Source organism: Lissotriton helveticus, chromosome 12 (genome assembly GCF_964261635.1).
Source record: "Lissotriton helveticus chromosome 12, aLisHel1.1, whole genome shotgun sequence".
NCBI lineage: Eukaryota > Metazoa > Chordata > Amphibia > Caudata > Salamandridae > Lissotriton > Lissotriton helveticus.
The window spans coordinates 829,991,553-830,017,068 of record NC_136073.1 but is presented as its reverse complement, the minus strand read 5'-3'; the positions used below and the strand labels follow the sequence as shown (position 1 = coordinate 830,017,068).

The 25,516-nt window shown below is 40.5% G+C and overlaps 1 protein-coding gene across 1 annotated transcript in view; it reads left to right on the top strand.

Annotated features, from left to right (window-relative positions):
- Positions 1 to 25,516, top strand: part of LOC144798870 (fibrillin-2-like) — a 270,888-nt gene that overhangs the window by 207,517 nt on the left and 37,855 nt on the right. The window contains exons 27-42 of the mRNA XM_078669959.1: positions 2,656 to 2,781; positions 4,026 to 4,151; positions 5,967 to 6,089; positions 7,820 to 7,945; positions 10,441 to 10,566; positions 13,338 to 13,460; positions 13,952 to 14,074; positions 15,197 to 15,322; positions 16,566 to 16,688; positions 17,748 to 17,870; positions 19,231 to 19,392; positions 20,210 to 20,278; positions 21,741 to 21,866; positions 22,474 to 22,599; positions 22,784 to 22,933; positions 23,673 to 23,744. Of these exons, the coding sequence (XP_078526085.1) occupies positions 2,656 to 2,781; positions 4,026 to 4,151; positions 5,967 to 6,089; positions 7,820 to 7,945; positions 10,441 to 10,566; positions 13,338 to 13,460; positions 13,952 to 14,074; positions 15,197 to 15,322; positions 16,566 to 16,688; positions 17,748 to 17,870; positions 19,231 to 19,392; positions 20,210 to 20,278; positions 21,741 to 21,866; positions 22,474 to 22,599; positions 22,784 to 22,933; positions 23,673 to 23,744 (1,950 nt within the window). The remainder of the gene's footprint in view (positions 1 to 2,655; positions 2,782 to 4,025; positions 4,152 to 5,966; positions 6,090 to 7,819; positions 7,946 to 10,440; positions 10,567 to 13,337; positions 13,461 to 13,951; positions 14,075 to 15,196; positions 15,323 to 16,565; positions 16,689 to 17,747; positions 17,871 to 19,230; positions 19,393 to 20,209; positions 20,279 to 21,740; positions 21,867 to 22,473; positions 22,600 to 22,783; positions 22,934 to 23,672; positions 23,745 to 25,516) is intronic.

The following is a 25,516-nucleotide window of genomic DNA, read 5'->3' as shown; positions in this document are numbered from 1 at the left end:
TTTTTATTTTATAGATGATCACTATGACATTCCAGATTCTCTCATTATCACAGCATAAGTGTCCCCACTTTTGCCTTTCTTGTTAAAAATCCTCCCACTTCTCCTTACCCGTCTAAAATGTTTTCAATGCACATATCTCATAGTTAGCAAACCTGCTTGTTATTGGACTTGTAAGAAAATGACGTAAAACCAACAGACCCCTCTCCCTCATTTAGAGAATACAATATTGCGATAAAGGTATTCTAAATATATGTTAAGCCAACTAATGTATATGTAACTCTTTGTGTAAATTAAAGAAATCTAATATCACCACAATGTCATATATTGTAATATCTCATCCTGTCCATTACCCTCAGCAAAAAGTTTGTCTAAATCTGTACTTTTAAATACAGAAAAATGAGTGGGTGTACTCTTCCACCTGGTATTCCCATTTCAATATAAATATATGGTAATATCAAGTATGCCAGGTATGGTTAAACATATTCCAACTCATGTTTTTTTCACATCCTGAATGAGGACCAAGGTGTGCCTGTCACAATTCCGTCTACTTTGCCTCCTCAGCTCCTTGAGGGTGTGTAAATGGAATATTGGGCCATTTAGAGTACACTCATTCATGAGTATTCAACTTTTTATTATAAGACGTGCAATAATTGATAATTGCTGGTCACCCTTCATAACCCAGTCTTGCTTCTATAAAAGGTCAATTAAATCCAGCTAAAAAGGAATTATGCTTTTGAGTCTGTTTTCACTATAGTTTAGGCGCACCTTTTTTATTTAATCCCTGAGCCATTGATACATAATCTGAGGGTCTGGAAAATAACGTGTTGGTAAACACCATTGTTTTAGAGGCGGACCTTCCTGCCATTACCTGATGGTCACAGATAAGAAGTTTCGGTCCATCCCTTGATATGTCTGCATCGTTGGTGGGCTTCATAGAAGCCACCCTAAGTCTGAAAGGCATTGTTAAGGCCCTTCCTTAGAGCAGGAAGTCCCCGGCAAATCATTTTGGAAACCAAGACCACATGGATAAATCTTTTTATACTAACTTTATTTTTCAGCATGAAGCTGTGAACGATTTTAAATTCTGTAACCATCCTGCCACCTTTTGGGAGATCACAGAAAAGACATAACTTTAGAGAAAAAATAAACACCAGTTTTTATTTTCAAGTTATAGAATCAGTCTAACCTACATTTCTCCTCCTCAGAATAAATAAATAATTATAAGATTTGAAATTTGATAAAGACATTATATGATAGATTTGCCAAATAGTTTTAAACAGTTTTCCTCTTCCCTTTACCAGTAGAATCCATAAGTATTCCATACCAGCTGTCCGTCTCACAATTGTGATGTATGCTTAAAGTCGGCGTATAGTCAATGTTTCGTCAGGACTTGATATTGTGACACAGAAGAGATTGGAACCTAAATATCTTTAAAGAAAAATTCTGGCCCTGGTTAGAAGACACACCTTGCTTCAATTTCAGCTTCCACTGTACGCACGAAGGGCAATGACTCACAAAGGAACATAGATTCCATTATCCTATAGTTAACCTTAGGCCAATCCAGTGCTGTATCTAATCTTAACAATACTGCCTCTAGAATGTGCTTAGCCTCTGTCGTTCAGTCTGATATATTTCACAATTCCATATAACTTTTGTCGAATTGACTGTTAAACAGCATTTGGCCCAGACCTTGAAAGAGAATTTGTACGCTTGATCCTCATAAACCGTAATGGTTCCAGTGAGGTCAGCAAATAAAAATCTAATTTTTCCACAACAAAATCATATAAACATTGTAGGGACTCTGGATCTTCCTCATTCATTCGAACATGATTTTATAACAAGTCTCCAATAGTTACAAAGAAGATGTTGAGAATATAGGATATTGGACAGAAGAAGAATGCCTTTGGTTGATTTTCGGGGTGTATTCTGGACATATTGATAGAATCCCATGTGATATTATAAATATTTTAATGTTGAATTTGAATCAAAGTGGCCAGCACCACAAGCCACCCATATACCCCATTAACAAACTTTTTTTCGGGCTTCTGGATACTTGGAGAAACTCAGTAACTCACTTCTGCCTCATCCACAAGCAGTATCACTCAAATGTGTTGCATTTTGACTATTGATCATGCTTCTGATCCTGCTGATTTCTGGTTAGTATAGTCTAGAGTGTCTGTGAATCAGGAGCACAAGGATGCATCTTTAAAATTAGTGCAGGTTCTTCACTTTTCATGACTCTATCTAATCGTCTTGCCCCTTTGAAGGAAGGATCCCTTCTATTTTTAATGGTCTTTAGGGATATATTTGAATAAAGTTGGAACCCTTAAAAATATATTCATAAATAAGAAAAGAAACATTGATATTGATGATTTTTGAACATCACTTCAGTAGAAGAAGAAACGATCTGTAACACAGTCAAGTTATGGTCATCCGTGATTGACCATTGACTTATATTTATTTATTCTCAGTTTTTTAAAGCATGGCCAAGACAAAACAGGTGGCAGAGTACTTTATGTTCTGCCATGGTTTATGACCCAGGGTTTGGAAACAAACATAAAACATTGGATGGGCTTAGAGAGCCATTTTGAGTAGCACATTGCCATGGTATTGTTATTTCTGTATGCTTTAACACTTTTTGTTTATTATATGCAGATATTGACGAGTGTGAAAGGGATCCCCTGTTGTGTCGAGGGGGCAGCTGCATCAATACTGAGGGAAGCTTTGAATGTATCTGCCCTCCTGGCCATGAACTGACCGCTGAGGGGAACGCCTGTATTGGTAAGTAGTCAGAAAATTAAGTTTTGTGTGTTTCATAACTTTTGGTTTCCACCTCCCTCTATTAGTCCAACCAAAATATATAGCAAGAGAGCTCCTTTACCAACACTAGATGTAGGATGGAAAGCATTCAACATGTGGGGCAATTTGTGCAGAAGTGCCTCCATGTGCTTCAATCATTAAAACAATTATTTAATTCTTTCAATGCATTTTCCAAATATAGATATAGCACATTACCAGTCTCCTTTATTATCACTGTAAATAATGTATTTTTTTCCCATCCATTTGCACCTCCGTTTTATGATAGACGTCTTGATGAAATGTGCAAACAAAAAAGTATGTGGGCTATAAATGACTTTTAATTATTTTTAAACATTGTGGAATTCATATTTGAGAAGTTCAATGGATTATTGTGCCAGCCTGAAAAAACGCAAGGTTAACTCATCATTCCAGTCTAATTTAATTATTATACCATTTTTAAACAAGACCTAATAAGGGCTATATAAACTGGGGCCATAAGGAAAGCATTCACCCTCAAGAGTACAGTGTGTGAAATGCAGAACAATGAGGCAGTCCTCAGTCCTTTAAAAGGCATTGCTTTACGTTACACCCCTCAGTCGATGCTTCACTTTGTACCTACTGCTTTGCAGTTAAAGTGAACCGCAAAAACAGGGTGCTTCTCCCTTCTCTATTTTAGCAGTTGCTTTTCTAGTGGTCTTTTAATCTCAGTGCAGGCACAAACAAGAGTTTGCACGTGAATTGGGGTTCCAAGTTTTCCAGAATCTGCTGCTCTTTCAGGGTTTTCCTTGCAGAATTAATGCCAGGTAAAACCTAGTAAAGTCTGGACAGGGAAAAGCGCATAAATCCGAACGGTAGTACTACAGTATCACAAGTCCGGTAGACAGAACTCAGACTAGTGTGGTAATACTGAACTGGGTAGTAATGAACATAATTACAGGCAAAGCGAAATAAGGTCCTCGGTGTCTCTTTGTGTTTTGTAGACACTGCTTCTAGAGTCCTTGAGATGCATTCTATTTTAGGGCCCTTCAGACAGGGTGTTTTGACCTGTTTAGAAATTATGTAATTTGTACTGGATTCACATCACATAAACACTCAAGCAAAGAGCCAAACGTGGGCACATGATAGGAACACTTCCTATTTCTAATGACCCTATCTGATGATCTGCTTTTGTTAATGCGTTATCTGCATGTTTGCTTTCACTTATTGCTCTGTCTTTTCTTTTGTAGATGTGAATGAGTGCTCCTTGAGCGACAACCTCTGCCGGAACGGCCGCTGTGTCAACATGATCGGAACTTACCAGTGCTCCTGTGACTCCGGGTTCCAAGCAACACCAGATAGGCAGGGCTGTGTCGGTGAGTTCTGCAGTGCCGTACTCCATTTTCATCCACAATTGATCCAGTGGGCTGCCCCAAGTTTAATGTCTAAGAAAATATTCTGAATATCATTCAATCTGATTATTTAAGTGGATCTCAGGTTTTCATGGTTCTGTTGAAGCTGATATGTATCAGAAACACACAGGCAGCAGCACAAACACTCTAAGCGTTGTCAGAGTTCATATTTTATTCTGCATTTAATCTTTAACTTTAGGCTTTATGAATTTTAGCATACAAATCACCTAGGGGTATTTATTAGGATATTTTTGCAAGTCAGATGGAATTTGTTTTCAAAGTTTTTGATAACTAACAAAATAACAATGGAATCTAATTTGAACCAGAAATAGAGTTAAGCAGAGAGAGGTTTTGATCGAAAAATCGACAAACAGTCGAGTGAAAGGTCATTTTTACAAGGGGCCCCTGCGAAGGTGGGAGCCACGGGCAATCGTCCACTTTGCCCGTGTCTTAAAATGTCTCTGGACAGCAACTGTTTAATAATTAACTAATGACTGAGCATGTCCGTATTTCATTTGACCACTTGTAGGCTTATAAAAAAGCCTGTGACTTACAAAAATACTTCTTCAAGACTGTAAAATGTTGACTAAATCACTCCTGATGGCATTGACAAATCAAGGCCTGCTGGGTAGTAATAATAGTGTGAAAATACTTGCAGTCAGAGTTTCAAACCACTGCTGAATTGTTTCATTATTTTAGGGCAAAGAAGGTGTTCACCACCAAAGTCTTCACAAAAAATTGTAGATTGTGTCTTATTGCTGATGTACACTTAGGGGCCCATTACGATGTCGGGCGGATTGCCCCCGCCAGGCTGGCGGTAGCCATCGCCAGCCCGGCAGGGGCAATCCGCCCGACTTCGTTGCATTAAAGTCCCCCCGCCATATTAGGATGGCGGGGGGGATCTCGGCGGACGTAAAGACCGTCTGCTGCTTTTCCGCCCCGTCGCCTTGCGGCCGGGGCGGAAAAGGAATAATATGGTGGCGGTGTCTATCAGACACCGCCAGCCATATTAGGATGCCCTTCCTGACATGCTGCTTTTCTGTGGCGGCAATGCCGCAACGAAAAGGAATGCGGAGACTCCCTGCGGGGGCCCGTTGCGGGCCCCCTGGGAGTCCGGGGGTGGGGGGTGCACATGGGGGGTACCTATGGTATCCCCCCGCATTTCAAAGTGCAACATGGCAGGCGATTCACAACGTGCCTTTTTACCATTGCGGCGGGCGGCGCTTTCTGCACCTCCCGCCGCAATGGTAAAAATACAGGATGCGCCCGCCACACAGGCTCAAGGCGGGACCGCCGCTCCTATGGCGGGTGGTCCCGTTTTGCACAAGGATGGCGGGCGGGCAAAGTCCGCCCGCCATCCTAATGACCCCCTTAATTTTCAGTAACCTCATATTGCTTTTTAAAAGATATTACCAGGTTAACAGATTAAGCAAAAACAATATGCTTCAATGTTGTACAGCGCAGAATTAAATAAATGAGCTCAGCCTGTTATGCCTCTCGTTGTTATAGTTAATGCTGCCATTGTGCTTAAAACCATATTTTTGGTACCTTTCTCAACCCAACGATCTTTCTGTATCTCATTTCATTGTTGATACTGTAATGTTTTTGGTGAAAAGAAATATGCTTTTGAAATCATATTGGTACTTAAAATAGATTTTTATCAGCATAATGTGTAGCATTGCTGAAGTCCTGAAATTGTTTTACATTTGAGATGAAGAAATTGGTTACTGTAAAAATATTGTAGGCAAAATGTACGTTTAACAATATTGTCTTTTCCAGACATCGACGAGTGCACCATCATGAACGGCGGCTGCGATTCCCACTGTACCAACTCCGAGGGCAGCTACGAGTGCAGCTGCATCGAGGGCTATGCACTGATGCCAGACAAGAGATCATGCACAGGTGAGAGGCGTTGGATCAGGAAAGAACCACACCCTAATTTATGCCCAGATTGCAAATAAAAACCTTGAGGTTATTCATAACAAGGTCATAGTTAACCTCAGATTGCAATTCCATCCTTGAGGATCTTGTCCCTCCTAATTACAAAATTTTGAAATGTGACCAACATGACGAAAGAGACGGCATATACAGGGAGAGAGACCTCTCCTGTGCAGTTTCAAACCACGGACCTATTTTCCAGGACATTTGCTGTGATGCATTATTATCTATTGTCGATACCCTCAAACCAGTCATAATTGTTTTTCTTGGCTAGGTGAATTTATAATGCATGCTCTGGTGATTTTCGCAGAGATCGTAGTATAAGGTGACTTTCATATCTGGGCAGAAAATACCTCTTCCCAGAAATGCCCAGACAAAAAGATGTTAAATGATCTATCTTCCCTGGTATTTACACAGTTAGCAAAGGACCAACCCATAACGAGGGCCATACACTTGACCTCTTCTTGTCTTGACCAGCCTTGCACCATCCACTGGTAGCCTTACAGATTAAGGTGGTAGGTAGGGACAGGCAAGGCGCTCTCTTTATCAACCTACACAAAGAAAATTGTAAAACCACTTCTAGGATAGAATTGGTAGCCATGTTTCTTGGGAAACATAATTCTTTAGTTCTCAATTATCTAGTAAGCCACGATTTGTGACACTAGAACAGACTGCGATGATAGAATAAAAAAAAAATGAAACAAAAGTTTCTGAAGACCTCTTGGTTCTCAGATGGCCACATTAAAGAAAGAAATATCCAGAAAAATCCTGAAAGTCCCTAGAGCCAAATCTATGTTCCTCAGGAGAAAATCAAATTAAGACAAATGTGGAAATACAATCAGATAATACATAAAGTTAAGAGAATGTATTATTTTGTTAAGATTCTCCAAGCCAACAATAACATGCACATATTTATTTCAAAACCATTTAATCCTACCACAATAATAATGATTTTGAGCCTTTATAGGAGCTAGTTAATTGTTGTTGTAGCTAGTTGTTGTTTTACCATCGGTTCCCGAGCGCTTAGAGGCCTGCAGGTGATTGAGCGCGTTATAAATCAAAAATAACAATAACAATAACAACATAGTTTCAGGACGAGAACCAAAACAATGATATTAACATAATACTGTTTGAATTCATTCCTCTACCCATTGTGGAAAGTCTGAATCTAATTCACATGTGCAAACTGTCTGGATCTCCTCTGCCCTGCAGCTCTACTAAGATCTGGCCAGAGTGCTATTGTACCAATAATAACTTCAATCATAAATGCCTCTTGTAGAGAAGGGTTGGTTCTCGCCATCCACAAAAAGGGAGTCGTCTGCCCATTATTAAGAAAACCGAACATCAATCTATATGAACAAGCTAATTTCAGACTGATCTCACACCTCTTTTTATGTCCAAACATCTGGAGAAAGTGGTCACAAGCCTCATAGTCTCACCCTCTTCCATAATCCTTTATGTTTCATAGTGATTATTTTTTTGTAAACTTTAAGACTTTGGGTATGCATGCACTTTATAAATAACATGAATAAAAACTTTTAAATATGAATTTGTCTGAACTAATCGGAAAGTATATTTCAGTACAATCCTCTACAACTGATGCTTCTGTAGTCATCAGGATGTTTAACCCCTCAGGGCATCGTAAGGTGTTTTGTGAAGTTTCATAAAGATCCTTTCTTTTTTTCACGCTTTAGATATCGATGAATGCGAGGACAACCCGGATATCTGTGATGGCGGTCAGTGCACGAACATCCCTGGGGAATACCGCTGCCTCTGCTACGATGGGTTTATGGCTTCCTTGGACATGAGAACCTGCATCGGTGAGAACAGTGTTATTTTTCGTTTGTAGCAAACTGAGACAATGACATCAACGATCAGGGGATCCTGTCTATTTTATTTGATTAATATGGTATGTTCCGCCATTTAAATGCGCACCATAATCTGGATAGAGACAGTTCATCACTACTAGCCCTGGTCATAAGTGTAGACGTGTAAGTGGCAAACATACTTAATGCATCTCCTGAGAGCATGGCATAGAACTAATTTGCTCTCGATACTGGGGTCTGAAAAACACTAGAGTCTTGTAAATTAAATTGCTCATGAATGCCTGAAAGCTGAGGGTCTGTCTGGGGCACTCCGCTCTCCTCAGTGATAGTGGGATCGCTGCTGAAAGACAGGTGCCATAACAGCTGAGCTTTATTGCAGCAATTGAGGAGAGGTGGAGGCTAGAACTGAGTGCTACAACAATAGTCGCAAAGCGATTGTTATTTTGTGTCCTGTGATTGGCTGTCATTGATGTAGTCTTGCCTATGTTCTATTTTCACTTCTGAAGCCATTTGTGGATTTATGAATATCATCATTTCCTTGAGCCACATATCTTAATCAGAGCTCTGACCTGCAAGGCCTTAACTCCATCAGTGAGTCACAAAACTGCACAATGACCTATTGGAGAACAAGCATAAACTGCACTATGTCCAGGATTGATGAGGGCAATGAGCTATCTCTTCACATGAGGGTACTGTAAAGCTGTGTGGGTGACCCATCAGTTGAGGTCTAATGCTGGAACAAATGCATCTGCTGCATTGGATCTGGTGCATTTTCAGTATCCAAAGCTCGTCAAGAATAAATGCACAAATTGTGCAATTTTTGACGTACATCGCTCTCAGCTTTTTTCCTGCATTCACCACTTTAGTCACATTACAAGTGTAGGACTAAATTTCGATCCCGGTGCAAGCAGGGGTTTGAAAATATCAGTTATGTAGTCTTTCTCACACAAAACTAAAATATGTGTGGAAAAGATACAGAAACCAACCATTTTCTGTCTAATACTCCACTTCTTGAAAGTCAGCAGTAGCCAATAAGTGCGGTACACTGGGAGCACCATATTTACTGGGTTTGCTAAATATCGCACCCCTCTCTGGCCCACTGTAATCAAGGCTCAGAATGCTTTGAAATTCAGAATGTCCCTGCAGAGGACTGGGATGTATGACGGTACAACGCGTACCGTTACAACGCGTCCCTTTACGACGCAGTTTTAACAACGCAAGTCGTTACAACGACTTGCGTTGGGGGGCACTGATAGTGAATAGTTTAATTTACTATTCCAACACCAGTCCCCGAGGATAGTAGGGAAGGTGTTGGATAGTAAATTAAACTATCCCCTATCCTAGAGCGCCCTCCAGCGAAAGTCGTTGTAACAACTTTCGTTGTTAAAACTGCGTCGTAACGGTACCGCGTTCTAGCGGTTCCGTTGTAAAGGATGTTTCCCGAGGACTGTGTTTTGGGGATGCCTTGAAGGGGCAATAAATTCGTAGATTATATTTTTTCCATATTCCTGGTAACTGCTGTAGCACATCTTAGGGACCTTCTTCCATGTAGGGCATTGCTAGTCTGATGACAATCAAGCGAGGTAATTCCTCAAGGGACACTCGCTTTTTAATCCAGTACAATACCTTTACTCCTTGCTAAGTCCAGTATTGCCCTGTCTCACCCTTTCCTGTGATTCCAAACTGCAGATGCTGGTAGGTGGAAGTTGAATAAAGAATGGTTTACAAAAAGCCTGGTACCAGAGTGGATAAAGACTTGCACTGGTGGAAGAAAATGTATTTCTCATTATTATTTTCCGTGGTAAAACAGAGATTTGGCCAAATATAGTTTGCACCAAACTCATATTTTTCACTGAAATACAACATTGTTTTGCTCTATATTCCTGTTTTATTGAATAACAATTTCTTTCACTTTTGGAATGTGAACGCCAGCGCTCAGTTTGAGGTCAAATCAACGTGCTCTACTACTATTTATGTATGGAGCAAATCAGTGTGTTCCTTTCCAGGTTGCATAAATGACAGACAATGGTGCAAAATTAATTTGTCTTCACCAGTCCAAAATAAGTGTAATGTAGTCTTTGATAGTTATTCCTCATAAACGCCTGCCTGATTACGAGTTACACACAGTACTAGCAGGATGTAAACTCTGCATGCAAAGTTTACACTACAATGTGGTAATACTGTTGCAGTAGGATGCATGTACGGGATGGTGAATAACTGTGTGGGACCATATTTGCTAGCCATAGTACCATATATGCATTCATACCTGAATATATGCATATATTTGACGCTTAATCAGGATAAAAGAGCTGATGTTAAACAAGGACATTGAGTTATTAATGCAGGGGCAGATGGCCTGAACATGGTTAAATGCAGCTCTTTGTGGCCTCAACATTCAATGCTTTCTTTGTGGACTCTTTCGATGCCTAACGTCAGTCAATTTTCGCCTGTCGCTAACATTGCTTATTTATTGTGTCTCTCATCCTTAGATGTGAACGAGTGCGACCTCAACCCCAATATCTGCCTCCATGGAGAATGTGAGAACACAAAGGGCTCCTTCATCTGCCACTGCCAGCTGGGCTACTTCGTGAAGAAGGGGACGACCGGCTGCACAGGTATGAATGCAACGTAAAGCTCCTTCGAGTCCTGTGTACCAGGCGCATTAAATTAATCAATTTATTGTCACTGATTTATCAGACATGGAAGTGAGTTAATAGCCTGTATTAGAAAATAATAATCTCACAAAAGGAAAAAATAAGGGTCAGGACATGTTCAGTTGATTTCGCAGCTTCATGAATTTTGTAAAGACTTCAACCATCTACATGGCATAAAGGTTTTGAATGAAGTATACATTCACTCCCAGCGCCAGGAAGCCGCTTGGCCGCAGTGCGCTTTATTAAGTTTCTTTTTCATTCAATGGAGCCCACTAATCATTTATTTTTAGGCACTTCAATGCGTTTGTCTGATGCAAGTTTTCATAGACCTCCTTGGTGGAAGTAGAATGCACTAGAAAGAGTATATCACATATTCAACCCAGCTCAAATGTTTCACACAGGGCCTGTATTATATGTATGAGGCGTACTGTCCCTTTTGCTGCAACACACCTTTAAATGGGTGCATTCTGTGATGCAGCTGGTCCGTCTTCGACTTTGCTGGTGGCAACACAGCCAACTTTAGAAAGTGAAGCAGAGATGTGGCTCTGCAGGTGGTACAGTGAGTGACTACTACCATCCATATCTGTATGCCGGTGAGGGCCATGGACCATCTTTCCCATCCTTTGAGAATCATTGTTGGGTGGCTCAATGTCTTTGAGTCACCTTTGTGGTCAGTCAGTGGCTTTCAACAGCTCCTTTACCTCTGTGCCTACGCCTGTAATAGGACCCCACCACATGTAAATGAGGGATTTTCCAAATTAAAATAGTGGTGGTGTACATGTTGCACTAGCATGATCTGTATTATAGATGGCCTCATCTGCTATAACTAGGTGCTCCATGGGTGCAGAAAGTGGGCGCCCACACCAGTTGCGATCCCGTAGCACTCAGTGTACTCGTGTCCCCGTTGGCCATCGTTTTGTTCCCAATGGCACTTGACCTGAAGGTACGCTACACAAAAACACACATAGGAAAATATTATAAAATCATATGTACACTACAAACAGAGCACAGCTATACTATAGCTACAGCTGTATTGGTAGTATCAACATCACTTACAAATGTACATATATTATCATAACATATTTTTGTTTAAATTCAAGAACACATAACAGCACAGTAGGATATCATGTGGTTTCATACTGTACTAGTCAGTGTGACACGCCACTCCCACTCATCAAAACATGTTCAAAACAATTATACAAAATCATGATCCTTCACAGTCAACAGGAATTTAGTAACAATTATGCAGACATGCACATCTAAAACACAATGATCACCTTATACAGAATGTTGTACAGACATATCAAAAACAAATTAAATACTATTGATGGAATGCCTCACACACATCGAACCGATCCAACATGGTTCAGACATGTCACATAGTCAACAACACGTGGATCATACGTTGCAAAATTTTGGTTAGCACTCTTTGTTTTGTTTCCACAAAGCAGATTCTGTATTCTGTGAATCATCCTCCCATCATTCTAGCATTTCCCAGAAACTTTTTCCACTTCTTGCTTTTTCATTTCACATTGTTAGCACTTGGCTTTTCAATTGTTCCATCAAGGAATGAGGGTGGGCCTCCTGGTTGATCAGCTGTGGCACCAGGTCTTCATTTATACTGATGGTGGGCATTGGACCACGTTTAGTGGACAACAACTTGCTTTTCATCATCAGACTTTGAGCATGAGACAGAAAAGGGAGAAATAAGAAAAAGAGCAGGTCAGGAAACAGGCAAAAGCAAAAAACAGGTGTGGAACAAGAACATGCACGAGTGAGATAAAGAGACAGGCGGTTAGAGTAGAGGAAGAAAGAAACATGAGTGTAATACAAGCTAGGTGGCCTTGGTATTCGACAGCATCAGCATCTGGCAATGCCAGCGGGGATGGGGGAACTCTTAGAAAAATCTTGGTCATCTGCACCAGACTGGCCCAACTCTTGAAATGAAAAGTCTGGACCCATGAGTTCCTGACTTTGTAAGATTGGATTGTCAACATTTCCCAGGTTACTTCGTTAAACTTTTTACTCTTGTAGCTTTCCATGCATAATATTTAAAAGTTTGTTAAATTCCATATTTGTATGAGAAAATGTACCGGTGCACAGTGAGATATTCAGTGAAACAAACATGGGAAAATACGTTTTCTTATAGTGAAACACCCTCTGCTGTGTGCCCACCAATACTGGTGATGTTCATTCCTCCCTTTAAAGGGATTTAGTTTTGCGCTTGACAGAAGTAAAGATCTAATCATTTCCAGCAATAGAAGGGATTTTAAAAATGTTTTTTTAAAGTAAGTTTGTGGATGTTCAAAACTTTCCTGGGCGCCAAGCCCTGGAATGTCCGCTTTTGGTCGGCGATAGATTTACTTACAGGTAAGCACATATGATTAAATTCCCTTACATATGTGGAACTGAATTCTGTGAATTGTAAAGTCAATCTGCCCTCATATTAAAGATTATTTGTCCATGTGATTCACACTTTCATTGACAAATAGGGTTGTGGGCGAGCCCATTATTTTCTAAAATATGAACAAACAGCTTTGATAACATCTGTATTTGGTGTCATTTCTACACTTCCAATTCCCATAAATATTAAATTTCCGAAATAAATTATATAACAGCATTCTTGTGTATGTAATGTAGGATTACTCATCCCTTGTGATGTTCTCGAAGAATCGCTAAGGCATTTTATGTTCAGTCTTTTAAACTCCCTGTCATTAATCTCTTCTCTTCAGATGTGGATGAGTGTGAAATTGGAGCACACAACTGTGACATGCACGCATCTTGTATCAACGTTCCTGGCAGCTTCAAGTGCAAGTGCCGTAGCGGCTGGGTCGGGGATGGCTTGAAATGTGTCGGTAAGTATGGAAGAAAATATGCACTGCTCATACACTAAGTGCACAATTATGTAAAGAAAACAAGGCATGCATAGTCCTTGGACTTTCTAACTTCTCTATAGTTTTGAAATAGATCTTCAGAAAACTTTGCTTATATTTGTCTAATTTTTTAATGGTTTTTCTTCAAATTGAATGTTCTGAATGTTCTTGTGACTTGAGTTGGGACATAATTATACCTTATTATTTTCATTTTAAACAAATGCAAATGTTGTCCCTATATGTTACAAATGTAATGGTTGTATAGGATAAATCAGACGTTTTAAAAATATCTGTTGGTATCTAATTCCTTGATAATATAAACACAGGTATATATAGTATTTTGATTACAGATTAATCAGTGCCTCCAGATTATTTTGAATGCTGTAGAATTCTTTATTCTGGTTGCTTAATATTTATCATATGAAGTGTCACAAATATTAAATATAATCAAGGTTTATCTGATTGACCCCTAGATCTGGATGAATGTTCCACGGAGGAGCATAGCTGTAACATCAATGCCGACTGCGTGAATACACCAGGCTCGTACCGATGCACATGCCAGGAGGGATTCAATGGTGATGGCTTCTCCTGCTCTGGTATGTTACGCATTTTATGCCTCTATCCCTAGACCACCCATAGCCATGTCGATGGACGCTCAGGCCAAAGGGCTCCAGGATTTTGCTGTTATGCATATGATGATTTTGACCCAGCCTTTCGACGCTACATACCATTCCTCAGTTTCAAATGCCAGCGATGGGTTTTGGACACTTCAGGTATCAGCATGCAAGGTGTGTCTTTTAATGGGCATCGAGTAAGCACTTCAGTGTTTATTTTTTTAAGCTGGTGAGGAAATCGCTTTCACATAGTATCTGCCTAACTGAGAGATGGTGCCTTCAAAGACAGACCATAGGTAATGATCTACCTGGTGGATGCCCTCCTACCAGGAAAATCTTCTCTTCACCGGGTAGCAACATTTGCATGCCAGAGGGTCAGCTATATTCTTGGGAGTGTCTGTATATCTAGCTTGTTTGCTAGGAGTCTCGGAGAAGAGTAAAGTTATTTGATTCCGAGGTGCCCTGGCAAGAAAAACAACTGAAGGGGTCATTCTTCAGCAAGATTGAAATCCAGGCATTTATGTCTCCTTGCTTTTTTGATTTTAGGAATAAAACCTTGGGTCTTATTTAGAGTTTGGCAGATATGTACTCTGTCACAAATGTTGTGAATGTCCCGCCCACCAAATTACTACTGCATTATAGCCAAAGGCACTTTTCATACAGCAGACAGGATATTCATCACGTGTTGATGGGATATCCCATTCACTAAGCTCTAAATAAGGCCCTTGATTCTTTTTTGTATTGTTATTATCTTAAAAACACTTGGGATTAATTTAAAGATCTTTTTTCCTTTGGTATATTGTAAATCCTTGACAAACCCTTTATTGATACCTGATTGAAATATTTTCATATTTCAAACAAGTGGCAAATAATGGATTTACCATGGTATTTCTCATGGCATCTTAAATGTATTTCTTGCTATCTATCCAGTGTGGTCATTACTGTTCATTGCAAATGTTCTCCGCCAGACACAAGAAATCCTTTCTGTCTCCCTTTGGCGGAGCACGATGAACTTAAGACATTTTGCAAAGTTTGCAAATTCAAGTATTGCTGATAGCGCTAATTCAAATTTAATTTGTCTCTCCTCTTCTTGCTTCCGTTCAGATGTTGACGAATGTGCAGACAACATCAACCTGTGTGAGAATGGCCAGTGTCTGAACGCGCCCGGAGGGTACCGTTGCGAGTGCGAGATGGGTTTCACACCAACTGAGGACAGCAAGGCCTGCCAGGGTAAAAACTGCTGCCCTTCAACAGGAGGGCACTTTTATTTTATTCACTTTATTTTTGGAGTATTATACATTGCAAATAAGATCCATTCATTGTCTTAGGACTTTAAATAAGAACAGGTTTATACTGTCTGGAAGCACTTTGCATGAGAACACTTTCAAAAAGATTTCATATAAGAACACGTTAATAATGGTAAAGGCCACTTTACACTAGAACATTTTCAACAATAGCTTTATGAGGCTAATACTTTCATATGTTCATGTTTATCAATAAGATCTCGTGCCTGTGAGGAACTTATGACACAAATATATTAATAATGGTAAGCATTCACGTGCTACCAAACATAGCCTAGTTCACCAAAGCAAGCGTACCGCGCCCCTCTCCACTTAACTAATGTTTGCCTGAAATTGCACAAAAAACATTTTCATGGTTAAATCCCACTTTTGGTTCATTGAATCAGGGTTGTTGGTATTTACTCCTGCAAATAGGTGGTATTTTCACAGTAACAAGTGTAGGGTTAGCAAAGAAGTTGTAAGTGGTGGTCCGACATTGAAAAACAGGTGCACACCCACAACACCAAGAGTTTCTGGCTAATCACATACCCTTTGTATACAAGTTAACACATTGACAACACTCACAAAGATACGACTGTCAAAGATTGTTGTATGTCCCTTTTAAGGCTGGCAGTAGAATAGGAACACACTACATCTAAGGGGGGGGGGGGGGTACAGAGTAAAGATTTTCTCCATGGGGAATCATATTTTAACCATGAAGAAAAAAGGAAAATAATGTATATGTCCAAATATAGATTTGTGTAAAATGTCATCATGGTAGGCTTATACTACCAAGCGGAAGTCTGCATTAGTAGATTGTATGCTGTCAATTCATTTGGAAATATACATCTACTGGAATTGCCAAAAGAGCTTCTGAGGTTAATTGTGAATCTCATAAAAGTCGCAGATTTGACCAAGAGCAGGTTATAATACCAAAGGAGCAAATATCCAATTTTGTGCATTGTATTTAGGGTCATGTATAAACCAACCTATCTTTATGTTATGTTTTTATTTAGTCAGTGTTTTGATTGTCTACTTCTTGGTGATCTGATATATTTTAAGAGCTTTGATTTGCGTTTGTATTGAATGGTGATAGTGCTGGCAGTTAAGTTTTGTTATATTCAGAATTATTAAACCTCTCCAGAAAGTGTTAACCCATCAACTGTGACTTTCTTGATTTTTGCCTTTATTAGACATTGACGAGTGCACCTTCCAGAATATTTGCGTCTTCGGGAGCTGCCAGAACCTGCCCGGGATGTTCCGTTGTGTCTGTGATGATGGGTACGAGCTGGACCGAAGCGGAGGAAACTGTACAGGTACGATGGCTATCTACATTCTGTGTAAAGTTATGATGGTTGTCTTGGTATACGTTGTGAGATGTGGGTGTTAATGATACCTTGAAACATGACCTCCGGCATGAGGTGGACTGCCACCTCCATCCTAATCCCCCCCATCCGTCGCAAGGCGACTCTTTCTGGTTGTTTCACCTCTTTACAGCCAGTTCTAAATGAAAGCTAAGGGCATATGACAGTCGTCAAAGTCATCACATCAGTTTTTCTTGTGGCACTTAGAGCCTGATTACGAGTTTGACAGACAGGGTTAACAGTCAGTTGTGTGAACTGCCCTAACCAGGCCTGCTAGAGCATCTCACTTTTACTAACATTCCCGTCCACCTCTCATAGAGGAAGAGTTTTAGGGAGCTCAACATGTCCTTGAGCAAGAAACTCAAGCATTTAGCATTTCAGGAGAATTTCCATTAGCTCAAATACCCCCAGTCTCAATCCTTTTACCTGTGGGCATGGATAGGTGTCTCAGTGGGTTATACCTCACTCAGAATCCAAGTGCCTTGACCTCCTTGCGGCCACATTATAAGATGCCCATAAATCAGCCCAGTATGCCGCCCAGTAAGAATTACTAATACCAGAAGCATAAGTAATTGGGGGAGGGGTGTCAGACGGATTGCCTCCCACTATGAGTGAGAAAATGAGGATACTGTAAGATAGGGGGAATTACCTGGAAAATTTGGAATACCTTTCTAAATTCCAGTGGGTGACTCGTCATTTCGGCAATAGACATTATGCCTGCTTGGTGCACGCAAAATCAGTGGTTTAAAAACACTGGATATGTTTTAAATCTGCAGGTTTTGTACTTTGTATGGTGCTGTAGCTCTTGTTGTGTCCTCTTTCAGAATTACATGGACATTGGCCCTACGTTTTATGATAATGCTATCACTGTCAAATAACAGAGCGCATACTATCTCCTCACTGTGCAGTTTTATGCTGTGCATTAAATTTGCTTAGGAAATGTAATGGGTGGCGCCACGTTGAAGCTGTATATGTTCTGTCTGCTGAATGTGTCCTCTCCTCCTGTTTCAGATGTAAACGAGTGCGCTGACCCAGTGAACTGCATCAATGGCCTGTGTGTGAACACACCCGGCAGCTATTTGTGCAACTGCCCACAGGACTTTGAGCTGAACCCTACCGGAGTTGGGTGCGTGGGTAAGTGAATCTTTCCTAATGTGTCTCCAGATGCAGAGAGGAGGCTGTCTGAGTTCAGAATTCCATTAAGCTGATGCAACCAGGACACACATTGAATGTACAGGTTCCTCTTTCCTTCTAATTTGGAGACTTTACCAAAGTCTTGTTAGGCTTTGTTGTAAAAAACTATTTGGGATGTGGATAGCGCACTCTATGAGGGCATGTGGCATGCTAATGTTTTGCGTTAATTCTTACTAATAGTTTTGGGGCATTATGATCACAGCGTCACTGTAGACAACAATGTACTTCTTTTCCTGATAATTTGTGGAATCAAGTTAGAAATTAAAATTGGATTCTGACAATAAATATAAGCCAGATAAAAAATGACTACATATGTTTTCAGGAATTTATATTCTGAATACAAATGTAGAGTATTCCATTCCTATTTACTTACCAAACATGTTTCTTCTTCCAGCTACTCCAGCATATTTCTTTGTATTATATAATGTCTGTTGTGTGGGTTTTCCAAACTGGTGTAATGAAACTTGAAAGGGCCCCCCTGCAAGATACGTTGACCGTTCCCCTCCAGACCCATTAAGGAGCTCTCCAGGCAGAGTACTGTGCTGAGGGGGCCCCCTGGAACTTGGGGGCCCTCCACACCACTTGGGCTGCGGGGACTGTGTTACTTCACTGGTTTCCACATCATGTTTTGTCCTGTTAATCCATTAAAACTTCAATCTGAGGTCAACGCTGCTTGGATCTCATGATTTGTGGATCAAGCAGTATTCATCGGAATTAGTGGGCTGATGAATAAGGCGGGCAGGGAAAGGGGCGGCTGGGACTAAGCTTTTTACCTGTTCTACTCTGACTGTCAAGTAGATTTTATGAGATGCATTGGTTGAGAATAAAGTTATGTACTTGTAAATCCAAATTGTTATGCCTGACTTCATAAACAAATCAGTAGCGCTATATTTTCTTAGCAATCTAATAGAGCAAATCAATTGTTTTATGGCCTCACTAGTATTCCCTTTTCGACCGACAGAGGCACCTCCTGGAAGGCTGGTGGCCATGAGAGGCTAGAAGGACCTTGAATAGTGAATCTTTTATCTGTTGTCATTTGGCAACAATCCAACATACTTAACAGCCTTTTATAAGCTCTCACCTGATGAGAATGTACTCCTTCATAGTTTATCCACCATGACCTAAAACTATCTCCTTTTGACCTATAAGGGAGTAAATGATACTCGTTAGTCAACTCCTCACATCCCTTGATCACGGAGCACAACTAGTGTTTCTACCCGAGTTGAATTCGCCTTCTCTTTCATTATAATTCTACGTCTTGCAAGCTAACCGTTCCTCTTGCCTTTCCTCCAACATTCAGATACTCGTGTTGGAAACTGCTTCCTGGACACCCAGCCCAGGGGAGATGGTGGGATCTCTTGCAGTGCTGAGATCGGTGTTGGGGTCACCAGAGCTTCCTGCTGCTGCTCTCTGGGGCGTGCCTGGGGCAATCCTTGTGAATTCTGTCCCTCTGGAAATTCAAGTAAGTTAGTCAGAAATTACCCGGTAATCCTGTTTCTAAATCCATTTTATCGCCACCACTGGCTGTGGAATTAGTTTTGGAATGAGATAACACTTTTTTATAGGGGAATAATTGTTTGATATTTTTAGTGTCACACTTCTTTTGCGCTTTTACTTGATGTGCTTGACAGCCATGATTATCGTCTCAAATTATTAGATTGTCTATATGACACTAAGAAATTTGATATATGCAACTTTCTCCTAAATGTTTGACACCACAATTAACATTCTGGCAAAGTAGGTATCACTAGTATACTCAACCGTTCATCGGGAAAGGTTTTGATTTCCAGAGATATTTAATTAGATTGGAAATATTAAGTTAACATTTGTCACACGAAAACACTTTTTTGTTGGTTTGTGTTGAAATCGGAATGACCGTTAGACAGACAAAGAGGGAAAAAGAAAGCAACAGATTGGAGACTGCCCATGAACTTTGCCTTCCGAAAATAAGGCCTCCATTTCACGCACCAGTCCTCCATAAGTCAACAGCATTGTTATTTAGACTATTTCCTCTGTATCTGAGTGGCAGAATGTGAACAGGGATGAAGAGCGAGAGATCAAATGTGCTCAGTTCAAACTTGACATCTATACTGGGTGTGATTAGCAGAGCACCCTCACCTTTGAAGGTAATATTTGGGAACACTTTGGACAGAGGACTTTGAATGTGCACACAAGTACCTTTTAATAACCAAGGGGTTCTGATCGCTGGGATATGAAATAGTTGGACTTGAAATATAGTTGCTCCATTTAATATCTTTTTTGTGTTTCTTTTTGTGCAGCTGAGTACAGGACCCTGTGTCCCGGAGGAGAAGGCTTCCGTCCAAATCCAATTACCGTTATTCTAGAGGGTGAGCACGAGCTGATGTAAATTGCTTCTTATACTACACCCACCTTGATGCTCTGTGCTCTGTAAACACAGACGGATCACTTCAAAAGCTTTTGCTTCAGGGGGCTTAACCAAGGAAAGAATATGTAAAAAGGCTTCTCACAGCACAATACTCATCATTTTGTCTACATGGGATTTGCTACTCCTTCGCAGCACAACAGCACTGTTTGCAGTGAGGTGCTAACCGCCCAACTCATTGTTACAACAGGAAGGGAATCGGAGTTTACCCACATGGTAAACAGCAGCTAACCATGGGAAGGAGACCCAGCCTTTGCACTGGCATTTTATCATCATTGCAACCTCTGTCCATTAAAGTGCATGGGGACACAAGACACAAGCTGTGGCTCATCACGAATGGCTTGGGGAGCATGTGAGACCTCTGAATACTCCCACAATGTCATCACCGTGCACAAACACAGTGTAAGCTTCACTAATAGACCGCTTTCAATCTCAAATGGCAACTGCATCCTCTCGGCCATATATATTAATCTGACACAACCAAAGCTAGGGTATCAAAGGACATTTTTAGGGCAGTATTATGGTTGTTTATATAATGCTCTTTTAGGATTTTTAATATGCATGTATTTCTCTGGCATTTTTATTTGTATGCTGATAAGAGAAATAGTTAATGGGCTACATTTTCTCTAGCGTCTAGGAAAAAGTATTTTTACTGTCAGAAGCATCTGCCTTGTGCCTTTTTGCCATGTTGAGGGGAGATTCATTCCTTGACAATAGAAATGTGATGTCAAACTCAGAGTGTCTTAAGTTGCACTGTGCCTCTCCTATCGTGCTTATGACCTCCTTAAAATTGGGCTAGACTGGTAGAAAGCTAGGTTGTACAACTGTACTGACGCCTTTCTATTTCCTGTTTTTAAAATCCAAGTATATTTTCAGCCTCATTATGCCGACAGCTGCTCTCACTAAATAATCTTGCTCTCACTAAAATCTCCATGTTCATGCTTTGAATTTTATCAACATGTGGCTGCTGTTAATCCTTTCAAGATTATGGCTCTAAAAATCCAAACTGCATCTAAAAAAGGGATTCAGCAATAATTCTTCAAAATGTAGATCCAAACACTATCACCCCAAATAGGAATATTGGACAGCGCAACCATGCCCACAGAGTAAGGGTTCCGCTGGAGTTCCAATGTTCACTTCTGTAGCCACATCAGGAGTTGAGTCTTTACGGCACTGGACACTTCCACCCCACAAAGCCACGGGTTCCAGAGCTCAGTTTCAGTGAAACTCAGAAGGTCTATTATGCAAAATCGCTCTTAAATTAGGGATCCCTTCGTGCTTCAACCTTGATCTGGTGAAAATCGACACAGGCATGAGATCCACCTTATTGCTGCTCCCTACTTTGCCACTAGAAGTGCCTTGAGTGAACACAGTTCCTATCATAATGGTATGTCTTATTGTTGTAGATATTGATGAGTGCCAAGAGCTCCCAGGCCTTTGCCAAGGAGGAAACTGCGTCAACACATTCGGCAGCTTCCAGTGTGAATGTCCTTTGGGGTACTACCTGAACGAAGACACCCGCATCTGTGAAGGTAAGCAAATCTCTGGTTATATTCACTGCTAGTTGATACTCTGCTAAATCTTAGCTTCTTTTTATAGTTAGATTTCCAAAACCAAATGCCCTGAGAAGATTGAAGAGATTATATAGTAAAGTAACAAACAATGGCAGCTTGGCGTGTACTGTAGCTATTGCTTGTTATGTTTTTGATACTATCTTGGTGGATGGATTTTGTACCCCTGTTGTCAGCCGCATCTTTTGCTGTTCGTCATTATAAGGGTATATTATTCCAGATGGCAGGGGCTACCAGGAAGAAGCTGTGCTAGCTTGAGAGAAGCTGTTTACAAGTAGGCTGTTGAATCCCTAGATCAGAGTGCCTGGTCTGTAGAGATGATTATCGGACCCATCCTTCTCCTTACTTTACCTTAGTTATCTAATTATACTGACCTGTTATGGATCTGCACGTTCCCTTCACATTGACATTCACGGGAGAGTACTCCCAAATACAGTCCTGCCTCTAACGTTAAACACTCATGTACAACATCAAACCGGATTATGGCAGTGTATACACAAACATTTTGCTTGCTTCATTTTAAAATTAATTTTAAAATCTTGTTTTCTCTGCTTTTCTTGTTATTCAGATATTGATGAATGCAGTGCTCATATCGGAATCTGCGGTCCAGGCACTTGCTACAACACGCTTGGAAACTACACTTGTGTCTGTCCCCCGGAGTACATGCAAGTCAATGGAGGAAACAACTGCATGGGTAGGAATGGAAATATTCACCTCACTAAAAGACTAAGAAGTGTAACCTAGGCAGAGCAGCAGCTGCTGTGTACTGCTGGCAATGTACACTGGTGATCTACTGCTCCACTAGTGTTGTCAGTAAATACTTGTCAGTGAAATATTTTATTTGAAACATGACTTTTTTGCCTTTTGATGCTTTGCAGACATGAGGAAGAGCGTGTGCTACCGTCATTTTAATGACACATGCGAGAATGAACTGTCTTTTAACATGACCAAAAAGATGTGTTGCTGCTCGTACAACATTGGCAAAGCCTGGAACAAGCCCTGTGAGCCGTGTCCAGTTCCAGCCAGTAGTAAGTATGAGCCCCGAACTAGCGCCCTTAGTTATGTCCTGTCCGAGCCATCAGTAAATATAATAACCAGTTTAGAAAGCTGCGAGTATGAGCCTAGAATGCATTGTCTGTATTAAGCCCTGTTCTAACAACAGGTAAGGGTGTGACCCTAAAACAAACTCTATGAGACATGACCTGGCCCATCCACAAGTAAACATAAGCTTAGAAAAAGCACAACCACATAGAGCTATTCTGTTTTCCAGCCAACTGCAACATCCAAGAGCAGGGCAGTGAGCTCTCTCCTGTCCTGGTCTGCAGTGAATAAAAGCCTAGGTCAAGCATTGCGAACTATACCGTGCCCTTATACTTCTTCAGTATGAGCCTAGACCAACCATAGTGTCTATTGCCTGGGCCTGACAGTAGTAGACCTAATCCTACAACAAACACCTATGTTCTGTCGTAGTCACTAAGAACTTGAAATCCAAAATTAGCACTATTGGTCAGTCGATCCGCGCCAGGAGTTTGTGTAAGCCTATAAAAGCGTTTACGTTTAGAACAAGTCAGAAGAGTTAAAACGGTGCTATCTAACCCAAAAGACGAGGCTCCAGCTACCCCTTACTGCAGGGTGATAACCCATTCAGAAGTATTCATGGAAATAGAACACCTATCTTATATTCTACGTAGCAGTAGCGCTACATAAAAGGTATTAATGAACATGCTCGTACACAGGTTGATCTGACATATTCTATTTTTACTGCAGCTGAATATCAGTTCTTGTGCGGGAACCAGGCCCCTGGGTTTATCATCGACATCCACACAGGAAAGCCCACTGGTGAGTACATCTGATACATACTTTCCAATATTATGCAATTTAAGACCAGACAATTGTTTGCAGCATCCTTAAATATTGTAAAACTGTTACTGACAGCCATTTGCATGGCCCACAGCATAATTGAGGTTGTTTGTTTTCCTATCTAGAGGGGTCCTGGGCTGAGGATTCACATTGACTATTCCTATAGGATTAGCAAGCAAGAAAGATTTGCCTATACTAAGTCTCTTTGTAGAGTGGCGCAGTGGGTGAAAAACGATAGACTGGAATGTGGCTCAAATGATTGCCAGTGACTTGGAGGAGATTTGCACATTCCTTCCCTCATTTTGTGGTTTGTTGGAATTGTTTTGGATATTCTTGGAATGGTATGCCACTGTGGCATTCATTTGTTTCCTTTTGAGCTGAAATTCACCATGAAAGTGGCCCTTTCATGTGTCTAAGGATGCATTGGATTACCAGAGTAGATGAACAGATAATATGGCTTCTGTATGTGGAGGAATCATGGTGCAATGATTTGGCTTTTAATTATGGTGTGATATCATGACAGTGCTTTATGGTTGCTTACATCGACTAGCTGCAAACACTGAATAAAGTGCATGATAATTTTGCACATTCCTAGACCAGTCAGTTGCAGTGTTTGATGACTTGTGTGTAGGTGGCAGCCTAGAGGCGAGGGTAGGAGAATGGTTTTCAATTTACTCAGCAGAAGTATGGTGCTGAAGCAGAGTTGTGACTTTATTAATGCGGGGGTGACAGAGAGGCGAAGATGACACTCAGAAAATGTACAATGTGTACAAACGTTGCTTCATGAACAACTTCTACGGATCATTCCAAGGAGACCTCTTCAATGTTAACATGGAAGCTGACATAAAATCAAATTGGGCTGATAGTTCCAAAGAACATAAATCCGTATTTCTTTTAATTAGAAACAAATTATAGCTCAATACCAGAAACAATTTGCAACATAGTAATTCGTCAAAGAAGGAAAACGTCATTGTGATATTAACATAGATTAATATATTTGGGATAAAGATCCTTAATCAGCAATGCCTTTATTTGGTACTTGATGCAAAGTTAACTCAACCGACACCAGAGGATAGCTAAGCGTTAGTATAGTAGCCTTCAATCGTGTTGGTGGAGAACAGGTTCCCACATCAGTTAAAGTGTTTCTTGTTCTACCAATGAGCTGTGACCCTTGGTCACTTTTCATTGACATTGTTTAGTGGATACTTGGCTGTCTCCAAGACATTGTTTTATCTTCTTTGCATATTGAAGTGTCTCTAGAAGATGTGTTTACCTTCAGTGAACATTGATCTTTTGCTGAAATGTTATTTTACCTTCAGATATTGAGCCATCTTTTGAAACTTTATTTTCTTTCAGTAGATATTGAACTGATTCAGAGACAATTTATTTTACATTCATTAGATATTGTGCTGTCTCTAAGACACTTGTTTTATCTTCAGTAGATTTTGACCTGTCTCTAAGATATTTTTATATTCAGTCGATTTTGATGTTTGCCTTCAGTGTATATTGAACTGTCTCTAAGACTCTTTTTATGTTCTCTGTATACTGAGCTATCTCTGAGACATTTGTTTTCTTTCAATAGATATTGATTTTGTATTCTTTGATGGATCACAATAAGTTCTACCTTGTTTATTTGGTTGCTCTTGGAGAAGACAGAACAGATGGCTAGGGACTGAAGAAATACTCCAGAAGCACAACCTGTGGTGCTCTCTGTCTTTTTTTGTAATACACAGACTGCACCAATGGCTGAC